The sequence below is a fragment of the Danio rerio genome, chromosome 3, assembly GCF_052040795.2.
Source record: "Danio rerio strain M-AB ecotype USA chromosome 3, GRCz13ab, whole genome shotgun sequence".
NCBI classification, from domain to species: domain Eukaryota; kingdom Metazoa; phylum Chordata; class Actinopteri; order Cypriniformes; family Danionidae; genus Danio; species Danio rerio.
The window spans coordinates 36,597,202-36,609,784 of NC_141023.1; the positions used below are offsets into that span (position 1 = coordinate 36,597,202).

Sequence of the window (12,583 nt, forward strand, 5' to 3'; positions counted from 1 at the left end):
GGACAACAAAAAGTGTGTATTTTGGTGTTTAGAGAATGCTTTAAGCAGTGTCTGACATCCATATATGTTCCTCAGAGCTCAACAGGAAGCTTCTCTCAGAAGTTGTGGCTGGGTGTAGCGGCATCCTGCGTGACTCTGTATCGTCAGGGCGAGGCTGAAGCGCTGGAGTCTCTGCCCATCACTCAGATCTGCTCATATGGAGTGTCTGATAGCAACACGTTCAGGATCACTGCAGGAGATCGAGACCTGCTCTTTGAGACCACCAAGGTAAGCGGGCAATATAAAAAATGTTGCATCATCAATATCCCTATCTGCACAATCTGTGCTATGAATGCGAAAGATTCTGGTTGATTTAAAAGTGGTCAGACTTATGGTATTAGTTCAGCCTGTTGTGATAATTAATAAATTGACTTGTCGTGCAATAAATGGTCATTCCTTTAATAATTTATAGTGACACAAGGCATTGCCTGTTGTGCTTACTTAAATAATATGATAACAACAAGGTACTTACCATAAAGCCCATAACCAGCATTTAACCCTGCTGTGGTGTTTGCCTCAAACTTCTGGAAAACCAACACTTTCCAAATTAAACTGTATGACATTTCAAATACAGTCACTTGATAGTGTGAACTAATCTGACAGTTCCAAGTTCATCTTTTCACAAGTTTTGACTTGGACCACTGACCAACCCTGAACACCGCAGCATTTACATGATAGAAAAATGTAATATTGTTTCTGTTACTAGGAAAACACAAGTTGAAATATTATAAAAATATACTTATATTAGAATTCAAAAAAATGAAAAATAAACAAATAAAAACATAAAAAGGGAGAAATGTTGGCTTGGGAACCACATGAAAACCCACATAAAAAACCCACATGAAATAATAAAACCCACATGAAAATAAATGGTTTTGAGTATATATATATATATATATATATATATATATATATATATATATATATATATATATATATATATATATATATATATATATATATATATATATATATATATATATATATATATATATATATATATATATATATATATATACTCAAAACCCTTTATTTTCATGTGGTTCCCAAGCCAACATTTCTCATTTTTATGTTTTATTTGTTTTAATTCTAATATAATAACACACACACACATATATATATATATATATATATATATATATATATATATATATATATATATATATATATATATATATATATAAATATATATATATATATATATATATATATATATATATATATATATATATATATATATATATATATATAAATATATATATATATATATATATATATATATATATATATATATATATATATATATATATAAAAATATATGTGTGTGTGTGTGTGTGTGTGTGTGTGTTTGTGTGTGTGTGTGTGTGTGTGTGTGTGTGTGTGTGTGTGTAAAAAAAGTAAAACACTAACCAAAATTAATCATACTTGGACTAAAATGAAATGTAATTCAAAATGTGTAAATATAAACGTTACATTAATATTACAATGATTATTAAAAAATTATACTAAAATAACACTGGCATTCACAAATATACTGATAATAGTATCAAATCACCAAAACACCACTTATATTTCTACTCATCCAGTATTTTTCATCCAGTTAACATACACATTTGACAGATTAATCTGTTATGCAGTAGGTTCATTCAGCAATAAAAGACTATCATGTGTAGCAATATGCATAAGTAAGGGATAAAGTGCATCCATGGAGTTATCGCAGAATAAAGCCTGATATCGGCAAAGCTAAAGAAATGAAAACAGCTGAATGGAGCATGCACTAACATACACATAGAGTTACTCGCGCCAAGCATATAAATATGGATGTGAACATATTAATTGATGCACATACCTTGGAATGTCATGATTGACCAATCAGAATCAAGTATTCCAGACAGCCGTGTAAGAATAATACTAATACTAATAATAATAATAATTTATAACAGAGGAAGCATATACCTCTAGTGAGGCTTTTACACTAGAGTTCTCCATTATACACGTGTTCTGTTCATTTGTAAATATAGGATATAATGCATGGAAAATATGAAACTTGGAACTGTTCTAGACTATAAAGACATTGACGTCAGAGGGTTTGTCTTATGCGTACTGAGACTCAGACTGTACAGGTCAGACCAGCTGTGTGTGGCGTGCACACACGTGGAAATACTGAGACAACCAGTCTGTCTTCTCCTGATATCAGCTGTAGCTCACACCCAGTCTGTAGCTTCAAATCCAAGCAATCTCTTTTGACAAACTGTCTGACTTTGAGGGATTCAGAAACATCTCTGCTAGCTCGCACATACACTGTTAATGACTGTAATATTGCAGTCATCAACATTCGCCGAACATAAATGACTCATACGCCAATATGACAGACTGAAACAGTCAAATGTGACAAATGAATGGGGAGTGCGTCTGTCAGTCGCTCTTGATTTAATTGAAATTAATTTACATGCCAACTTCTCACTTTATTTAAAGAGCCTAACAATGTTCTCAGACACACACAGACAGACACAAATATTTTACAATATTCAACCCCCATTTTTATGTAATGTGTTAAATTGCTTGATAATGCTTAGATTTTGCATCTGAATAGTTGGATATTGGTGTCATTTTTCAAATATGGAGATGATGACTTTTTCATAAAAAATACAATGGACAAATGAGTGCAACATTGGGAGAAATGGCCTGTGTGTATGCCTTTACACTGTGTAAACGGATCTTTATATGTATAGTATGTTAATGTGACCTGTAAGGAAACATTATGACTAGTCAACTGTTCATTTGTGTGTCAATATCACTCTAAATACACCAAGTACACTAAAAAATAAAAATTAAAAAACTGCTTTCTCAAACTGCTTACTTAAAATAAGTAGAAACAACACAATTCTTTAGTTTTTTGGGGAAAGCTTAAGTGTTTTATGTTCAATCCACTTCAATTTAAACACAATTAGGTTAACTTATGCCAAGTTCAGACTGCATGATTTTAGCCCCGATTTTGACTCGCCAACAGGTTTTAAGAAATCGCCAGCAAATGCCTGAAATCATGGGAAAATTGGTGCTTGTTCACGTGGGTAACAATCACACAGTGTGAATGTTCAAAGACACGATCTGAGGGAATCGCGATGAGTCACCAACACCCTAAAAATCTGGAGCTGTCAGCGATTCATGATTGAAAATAACACAGACAATCACCTACAGCCAATGAGAGAGCAGCAGCCACTAGAATAGCCAGGGGTCGATTGGGAGAGAAGTTAAAAGAGCTTTTTTGCTCTACTTGAACCCAAGTCATGAAGGAAAAACTCACAACCTGCTCGAAAAAGAAAAAAAGTGAAATTGCTAATTCCCTTCAAAAACCCGTTGAGCAAAAGAAGTACATTTTCTCCCCCACTAAAGGCTATAACAATAACATATACTACGTGACCTTGTGTTGTTTCTATGTCACTTCACACATATGTTTGGTTGTGAGATGTAGTTCGTGGACCGGTTCTTTGTTTTGTTTTTCGAAGTTGTCTGCGATTCTTCCTATTTTAAAGTCATACAGTGTGAAAGCCAATCCATCTTGCATTGTAAACAAAGCAGCAGTGAAAAGCTAGCGCAGATGGTCATGCAGAGTGAAGACATCTGTGACATCATTAGTTTGAAAATCGTGCAGTCTGAACTCGGCATTAATCCATTTGCGTTGGGACATCATGAAGAAATTGTGTGGAACTCAGCAATTGTAGTTATTATTTTTGTTATTCTATATTTTATACTTATTTTATATTTTCTTATATATATTTATTTATTTATACAACAGTTCTGTCTGGTTCTCAAATCTGATTGGCTGATAGCCGTGCAATATTCTGCAATATCAGAACTCCTACAGCCTCTTTACCCTTTGTGTATTACTCCGCCCACATACAGCCAGCAAAAAGCAGACACTACAGATTTAACTGTCAGCTTATGATTTGAATCCAATGTTGAAGAAAGTAGTTCCACATACAAAAGGGTTTTTGAAACTCTCTGTGTTTGATTTTGTTTTTATATACACAATTATGCTGTCAAACTGTTGTATAAATGCAATGTCACACTCGTAGCAGTGCGATATGGCTGTATATCGGCACTGGTGGGGGCACTAAGGCACTCGGATTGCGGCCTCGTGTCATCGCACGCCTTCCACCAGTGCCGATATACAGCCATATCGCACTGTTACTCGTGTGATATTGCTCATATATTTATATTATATATATATATATATATGTACACACACACACACACACACACACAAACACATTTAGATTTTGGTCAGTTAAACAAAAGTTAAAGATAATTAACAGATCATTCATGTTCATTTAACTGTAACCAAAAAAAACATTTAAAAAAAATTATAAAAACTAAATGGACATAAAAAAAACTCTTGAAACTAAATTAACAAATAATGAAACTAAAAACTGAAAACAGAAAAATAAATTGTCATAAATACAATGTGTTTGCTATCCGTATATGACAAAACTGCCACCACATCAGCACATTACCCTTATTTCTGAAGGACCACGTAATAATGAAACCTCGATTAATGATGCTGAAAAACTGAGACACCATCAGCAGTGGTGTGAAGTAACAAACTACAAACACTCAAATTACTGTAAGTAGTTTTTCTCAGGAATTTTAATATACTAAGTAGATTTTAAAATGTGTACTTTTACTTTCCCTAAAGTACATTTGTTGTGCTAAATCGGTACATTTACTGCATTATTTTCCTTCAAACTGTTGGCAAAACTTTATTATATGGTGATTGACTAGTAGAGAAGAAGTAGAAGTAGAGTGCTAGAAGTAGAACAATCAGTTCTGGGATTGCCATCCAATCAAATCGCATTATACAGAACAACCTCAAGACACAAAATCGTTACACACAATAATCTAGAGACTGTCTAGACTTCTTGTCTCTGATGAGATGGGGGATGTCTACTGTATGATGACTGAAATTACCAAATGGCCTTAAACAATCACTAAATCACTACAGAATGTTACGTTTTCAAACACACATGCACAAATTGACAGTGTAATACTACTCTTGAGTACTTTGAGTAATATTTATGACAGGAACTTTTAATCTACTTGCCCTATATTTTGGTTACGTAATGGTACTCAATTTTACTTGAATACGATTTTTCAATACTCTCCACCACTGATGATCACACAAATAAACAACTTTTGAAAAGAATCGATTACACAAATGGTTGTTTCGAATTGTTATTTGATTAAATAAATGCAGCTTTGGATAATTTTAGCAACTGCAAACATTTGAGCAACAGTGCTGCTCCTCTAATTCATACTAACCTAAAAACGATGTTTACAGTGTTCCAGTGTTAAGTGTGGTGTACAAAGTGTTCTAGTGCATAACAGAGTCATTGTACTAGAATAAAGTGCTTAGCACTGACAGTATATCTGTGACACATATTTTACACAGTGGAAATTTACTAAAGTCATTTCTCCCTCTCTCTCTCTCTCTCTCTCTCTCTCTCAGCTGACTGAGATCATGCAGTTGATGAATGCTTACTTCAGTGCCACTCGTCGCCAGCTAGGCAAAGATGACTGCATCTCCCTCGAAACGAACCCCAAACTCCACCCGTCTCTATTTGAGCTGCCATCTCACCCGGTGTGAAGAGTGAACGACACACACTCACACACATGCACACACACATATATATGCAGTCCTGGCTGTTTGCATCCCTGTAAAGAGCTTCGCTGAGAACTCAGATGAGACTGAAAGGAGCAGATGCTGTGGAAATGGAGGGAGTCAGGAGAGCCACAAACAGGAGAGCAGCTTCAGGAACTCAATTGCTACACCGCCAACAGAATCCCAAAAAGGACACAGGGGGCCTCAGCAGTCCCCTGCCATCTGGGAGCCCGTCAAATGTCACCGAGAGGAATGTAAGAGCGAGTCCAGAAATGGAAGGTGCGAAAAACATCATATTTGTTTAAAGGGATGGCTCACTCAAGAATGAACATGCTGTCATTGTTTGCTCGCTGTACAAGTTTTTGCAGAGCTGTATGAATTTTGGATTTCTGCTGTATGCCGAAGAAGATATTTTGAAGAATGTGGATAAGCAGTGTTTTGTACAGGGAATTCTTTATAATTTGGCCTCTAAGTTGTTCCAAACTTGTTCTGACTTTTTTGTAGAACACAAAATAAGTCTTTAATCTATTCAATTACAGCAGGGGTGTCCAAACTCGGTCCTGGAGGGCCGATGTCCTGCAGATTTTAGCTCCAACTTTCCCTTAGCACACCTGCAAAATGTTTCTAGAAATCCTAATAAGAGCTTGATTAGTTGGCCCAGGTGTGTCTGATTGGGGTTGGAACTAAACTTTGCAGGACACACGGCCCCCAGGACCAAGTTTGAGCACCCCTGAATTAAAGTTAATGGGGTAAACAGTTTTTTGGACCCTATTGACTTCCATTGCAGGGGAAATAAATTTGGGATGTTTTTTATTGTTATTGGCAAGGTGAAAAAGTCATTTAGGTTTGGTGTCATTGGTATCGACCAGACACTGACTTGGTGCCAAAATTCATCGGAATATCTTCTATCATCTTCTTCAGTAAAGTTCATACAGTTTTAAGTTAAACGATTACAGAATTTCACTTTTGGGTGAACTATTCAACCTGTATGTTTGAAATATTTGCTTAAATTCTTTAAAACAACACGAATTGTCATTTACTTTATTTGAAAATTATAAATGCATTTCATTTTGTGAAATTTGTGAAACACAGAGTATAATTTTAATAACTTTTCAAGGAGTTTACCTTAAATTAAAGGGATAGTTCACCCAAAACAAAAATTTACTTGCCGTTTCATGTTATCTGAAACCTGTTGGAGTTTCTATTTTGTGTTGAACACAAATGAAAACATTCAGAAGACATTGACGTCCACAGTAGGCCAAAAAAAACCTTATGAAGGTCAGTGTCTACCGTTTTCCAACATTATTCCAAATAGCTTATTTTGTGTTCAACACATGAAAGAAACTCAAACAAGTTATGGGGAAGTAAATCATGCACTAGAAAAAACAAAAAAAAAAAGCTTTTTTTACCTAGAGTTTTTGTCTTGTTTCTAGTCCCCAAAAAAATTCAGAAATCAAGAAGTTTCTAGACAAGCAAAACATATTGTCTAATTTTTGGAACTAATATGCAAAAATTACATGAGTTTTTCCTTAAAAAAAAAAGCTAAATAATCCGTCAATGGGGTAAGCAAAATAATCTTATGTCGAAAGCAAAAACAAGATTATTTTGCTTGTTTTAAAGAAAAACTCACTTCATTTTGGCATATTAATTCTTTAAACAAGACTATATGCTTTGTTGTCTAGAAAATGCTTCTTGATTTAAGAATTTTTAGATATTTGGACTAGAAACCTGACAAAAACTCTAAGTAAGAAAAGCATGTTTTGCAGTGTGACAGTGTGGCAGTGTGACAGGCAGTGTGTGGTTATTTTTGAGTGAACTGTCCCTTTAAGCACTTTTTTCTTACCTTCTTCAAGTGTAAATGTATCCATTTTTCTAAAGATGTTTATATGTTTTGGCAAACAAGAAAAGTTTTATATTTAGGCGACACAAACCATCTTCCATTGTGCACGCTCATACACACTCACTTTGCTTCGTCGTACTTTTCAACCTCCTGCCCAGCTCACCATAAACCCATTCATCAATCCGTACATGACCTTGAAACAAAAACTGGTGCAAATCATGCCGTCCTTGAGAACTGGCCAATACTGAACTGATGGTGGCGCGTGTGTGTGTGTGTGTGGTCGCGAGAGACTTTTAAAGCTGTAGAAACCAAAGGATCTTTAGCACATCGTATGATGTGAGTGTATTTGTGAAATGCTTTGAGCCCGACCTGGTGCTGCTTGACTGCTGTTAGCCTACAGTTCCTCTGATGTGCGCGTCCTGTAGCCTCAGATCTTTAGATTCAGTTAAAAACAACTAACTTAGACGCCCCATTGCAGCCTGGTACCTGTGAAGGTAAATAACATTTTCCAGAAAAAAGAAGAAGATCATTTTGGTTAAACTAAGCCTCTTGAACACATTAAACACTGAAGATAGACAAATAATCAACACTATTGATATGCAAAGTTGCTACGCCAGCTTCTAAAGATTACATTTCCATTAAAGGGACAGTTCATGCAAGAAATAACAACATTGTCATCATTTAACTGGAGGTTGTTTTTTTTTTTCTCCACATAATGAATTTCAATGGGGTCCAATTTTGTTTGGACCCCTTTGACTTGCATTGCATGGACAAAATACCTTCTTTTAAATTCTACATATGAAAATCTGTCTGGTTTGGGAAGACACACGGATGAGGAAATGATGTCAGAGTTGTCATTTCTTGTGGGGTGAATGATCCCTTTAAGCCTAACCCGTAGCCTCCGTCTGCTTTTGTTATAAAGCTTCCACGACTAACGGCTCATTGTCTTTTTATCTGCTGAGAGTTCATATTGTCCTCCTTTAACGTGTTATTTTCTGTTCGTTTATTTATGGCTGTCCGTTGTAAACATTGTGTGTAAGGTTTTTTTTAATTGTCCTCTTTACGTTTGTTTTCTATATCTTTCATAAAGACCTGTATTTGTATTTTAGTGCTTGCATCGAAAGAGCTGATGACGTCAGTTCAAATATGCTTATTTACGGTTTTCGTTTATTTCCCCCATCACAAAAGCTCTACAAATGGTTTCCTTTGTAGATTACTGCGATGTTTGTCAACCCAAAAATGTCATTCGTCCCTTTTAAAGTCACACGGACCAAATATTTAGGGGGTTGGTGTCCCTTGTTCGCCCCTTCGAATGACTGCCAAACTGTCACTGAAGCAATAAAGCCTGCCCAGATTGGTCCTCTATGGGGCATCAGGTTGCCTTTAGAGGAGCCACTAGTGCCTGTCAAACAAACTGTACAATCTTTAACTCACTCATAATCAGGCTCACTGTATTCAGAGTATTTTAATTTCACCGCTATCTTTATTCTATCGCAGCTTGTCTGCTCGAATACAAATCCGACCAGCTACTTGAAGTCAAAAGGTGGAGGGCAATCACTTCTTCAGTGTGGTTTCTTTTTGTGTTTGGGCTATTGCCCCTGTGACGGCAGTAGTGCTCTTGTGTTTTGCGTCACTCTTTAGCTGCAGGCAGCTCCGCTCACTGTCATACATGTAAACTCCAACGACAACCTCTGATGCTTTATAGACCGTTTGTATGCTGCATGGTACCTTTATTATGTTACACATGTAATAGTCAATTGCACTATTGTTTGTACAGCTAACTTAAATGTGCAATAATGCAAAAGGATGAATACTGTATGTAATAAAAAGCAGCACCATTGCAATATCACTCGAGTGTCAGGTGTACTTTGTTCATTTTCATCAATAGACAAATATTTTCTACAGCACGTTTTACTGCAAAACTGTGAGAAAATCAAAGCCATACATGTAAACATGGAATATCCAAATTTGAAATTATCTCAAAAACTAGATTTTGTTTGAGAGTTGGAATAAATGATTACAATTTGCTTCCTATTAGTTGTTTTGGTCGCGGCTGTTTATGCCACATTGACTTTCATTATAATGACATTTTTGATCGCAAAGCCATGATTGCCCATAATAATCATGCATTCTTGATTGTTGGTGGATTACCCTGTTGAGAAGAGGTAAAATGTGTCATTCGTACTGTTGATCATCAGTAGGCACCCTTAACCCTTTGGTTAGGCCTGTGCAAAAGCACTTTCTGACTTTTATATGGAGTAAACAGCAGATTATAGTGTGTCTGTGTGCATGAATGCACTTACTATGTTTACTATGTTCTGAGAGCTGAGCTTGCTTGTTTTGATTTTCTCAGACATATGAAGATAAGTGCACAAAAGCCTCACACATACATCCATATCCAAGGCAAAAACTATACTTTTTTTTTGTACTACAACTGATGGTCAACTGTAAAAAAAAAAAAAATGTATTTAACCTCTTCTTAACAACAACGAAAACAAAAAATAATGTGATTCTAATGAAAGTCAATGGGGCAAAAACAGCCACCAACATAACGAAAGGGTAGCAAAATGACCCAGAGTGTATTGTTGAGTTTGTGAAAACAATTCAAGCATCTTCCCATAACATGTGTCAAAATTAGATTTGTCACCAAAAGTCATTCTATTTGCTGAAACGTAGAGAAAGTTATGGCCAAATTATGACTCAAAATCACCCCAGAGTGGATGAAAACATCCCCAACAGACTACAATCTAGTGTGAAACTGGAGTTTATCTCAGTAACCAAATCCAGCTAATTGAGCAATCCACTTACGAAGAGCGGACCCCAATACCTTGCAATGTTGAGTTATTAAAAAAGAAAAACAAACCCTGGTGAAACCCACTGCTTAACATAGCTTAACCGTCCTGTTGCAAAGTAATTTATTTGTAGTGCAATAACATTATGTTTGAGGCAGGATCCTTTGGATGAAAAGGTGTCATCCTGCAACATTAGCTCCAGTCCTCATTAAACGCACCTGAAACAGCTAATAAAGGTCTTGAGGATCTCAAGCAACTTGCAGACAAATGTGTTGGACTCGACTGAACTAAATTCAGCTGGACACTGAAGCTCTTGCAGCAGGACTGGACTCCATGATGGTTGTCTTTGATTCAGTATATTGTTGTCCATAGTTTATATGGTGAAGAGATGAAGACCAGACATCATTAGAGGTAAGAGCTGCCATTTTTGTTCTATATCATGTGCTCTGAAGCTAGTTTTCTACACAAATCCAAGTTGTCAGAAATACCAAGGATGCAGGGTTGCAAACTTTCTTGCAAAAGTCTAGCATTGTGTAATGTTTTTGTAGATGTATTAGCTCAGTTTCATGGTTAAAAGCAGCTGTAAGTTCAAAATGAATGAAACATAATTGATTTTGTAACATCTGGTTTAACATCTGAGGGTGTTCATTTTAGCTGCTTTATTTGAAGAAATATACACTATCTGATGGATCTAAAAGTCAAAGTGTAGAGATTTGGAAGGGATTTGAGAGCCTTTATTATTTTTTAGCCCAAGTTACAACATGACATGAAAACCCCATAATGTGATCGGTCACCATGTTATTTGTTTCAAATTTAATTACTGCTGTGTATTTCAACCATTTATCTTTCTGAAAGTTATATCTGTTACTTTATGCCAAACCATACAAAATATAAACTTCCACTCTATTATGCTTAAACTTTGCAAGCAGTCTAAATATCGTACACATTCTATATAATCCCTGTAAATATGATGTGACATTTGCAGATGAATGATATGTGTGATCCTACACCTTTAATACACCACGTAATACAGTTTTGAAAACCGTCCAAAAATATTTCTTGGGTTAAAATAATCCGTTACGATATTTTGTATATTTCCTACTGTATATTTAAATATCATTCATTCATTGTTTTTCTTTTTGGCTTAGTCCCTTTATTAATCTGGGGTCACCACAACGGAATGAACTGCCAACTTATCCAGCATATGTTTTATGCAGAAGATGCCCTTCCAGCTGCAACCCATCACTGGGAAACACCCATACACACTCATTCACACACATACACTCTAAGGACAATTTAGCTTCACCTGTACCGTATGTCTTTGGACTTGTGAGGGAAACTGGAGCACCCGGAGGAAACCACAGAAACGCCAACTGAACCAGCTGTGGCTGGAATCAGCAACCTTCTTGCTGTGAGGTGATTGTGCTACCCACTGTGCCACCGTGATGCCCCATATATAAATACCAAAATTCTAAAAATCAAAAACTGCTAAGGACTTCGTTTAGACAATTTCATAAAGGTGAATTTTTCTGAATTTAGATGTTTTTTTAAACCTGAACCTTCAGATTATCAAGCATCGTCCCATCTTTACAAGGTATACATAAATGAAATTATTTGAGCTTTTATTCAGCTTTCTTTTACAGGGTATATACAGGAATCAGAGAGTGAAATTCAATACCTTTTCAGACCTTTTTTAAGACTCTTTCCATAAATTTTAAGACTTTATAACCAACCGAAACACTGGCGAGATTTTAACTTGCAGTGTATTTACTCTATATTAACATAAGAAACTAAACCAAAACCAGGGCTTAACATTAAATTTTTTGATCACCAGCCACTGTGGCTAGTAGTTTTTCAACATTACTAGCCACTTGTCATTTTCACAAGCCACAATTTTGTTGTTAGGAAAATATAGATGTATATGCATACATATGACTTTGGCATGCCTAAAATTACTTAAGTTATATTTTGCATAATGTCCACATAAGTCCTCATTCATTTCACTTTTTGTGTGTTGTGTATGACCTTGCTCGGTGAGCATGAGCAAATGGTTTGTGGTTTCATAGTGTCTGTCACATTGCAATTAGTTCTTGTTTCACAAGAATTTTCAGGGCTCAACACTAAGGATTTACCTATTTTTTTTTCTCTGGCCACACCAAACATAAGCAAAAAAATAAAAAATTTCTTAGTAACAAATTAAAAATAATTAGACATTTTCAAAACAAACTAAATACAGCTGTATATACACTTCTT

General features: G+C 35.5%; 1 protein-coding gene across 2 annotated transcripts in view; it reads left to right on the top strand.

The window, feature by feature from the left end:
* Positions 1 to 9,387, top strand: part of plekhh3 (pleckstrin homology, MyTH4 and FERM domain containing H3) — an 83,124-nt gene extending 73,737 nt beyond the window's left edge. For both annotated transcript variants that reach the window (XM_087244861.1, XM_087244862.1), the window contains 2 exons: positions 76 to 267; positions 5,546 to 9,387. In XM_087244861.1, the coding sequence (XP_087100987.1) occupies positions 76 to 267; positions 5,546 to 5,683 (330 nt within the window). In that variant the 3' untranslated portion in view covers positions 5,684 to 9,387. The remainder of the gene's footprint in view (positions 1 to 75; positions 268 to 5,545) is intronic.
* The last annotated feature ends 3,196 nt before the right edge of the window (positions 9,388 to 12,583 follow it).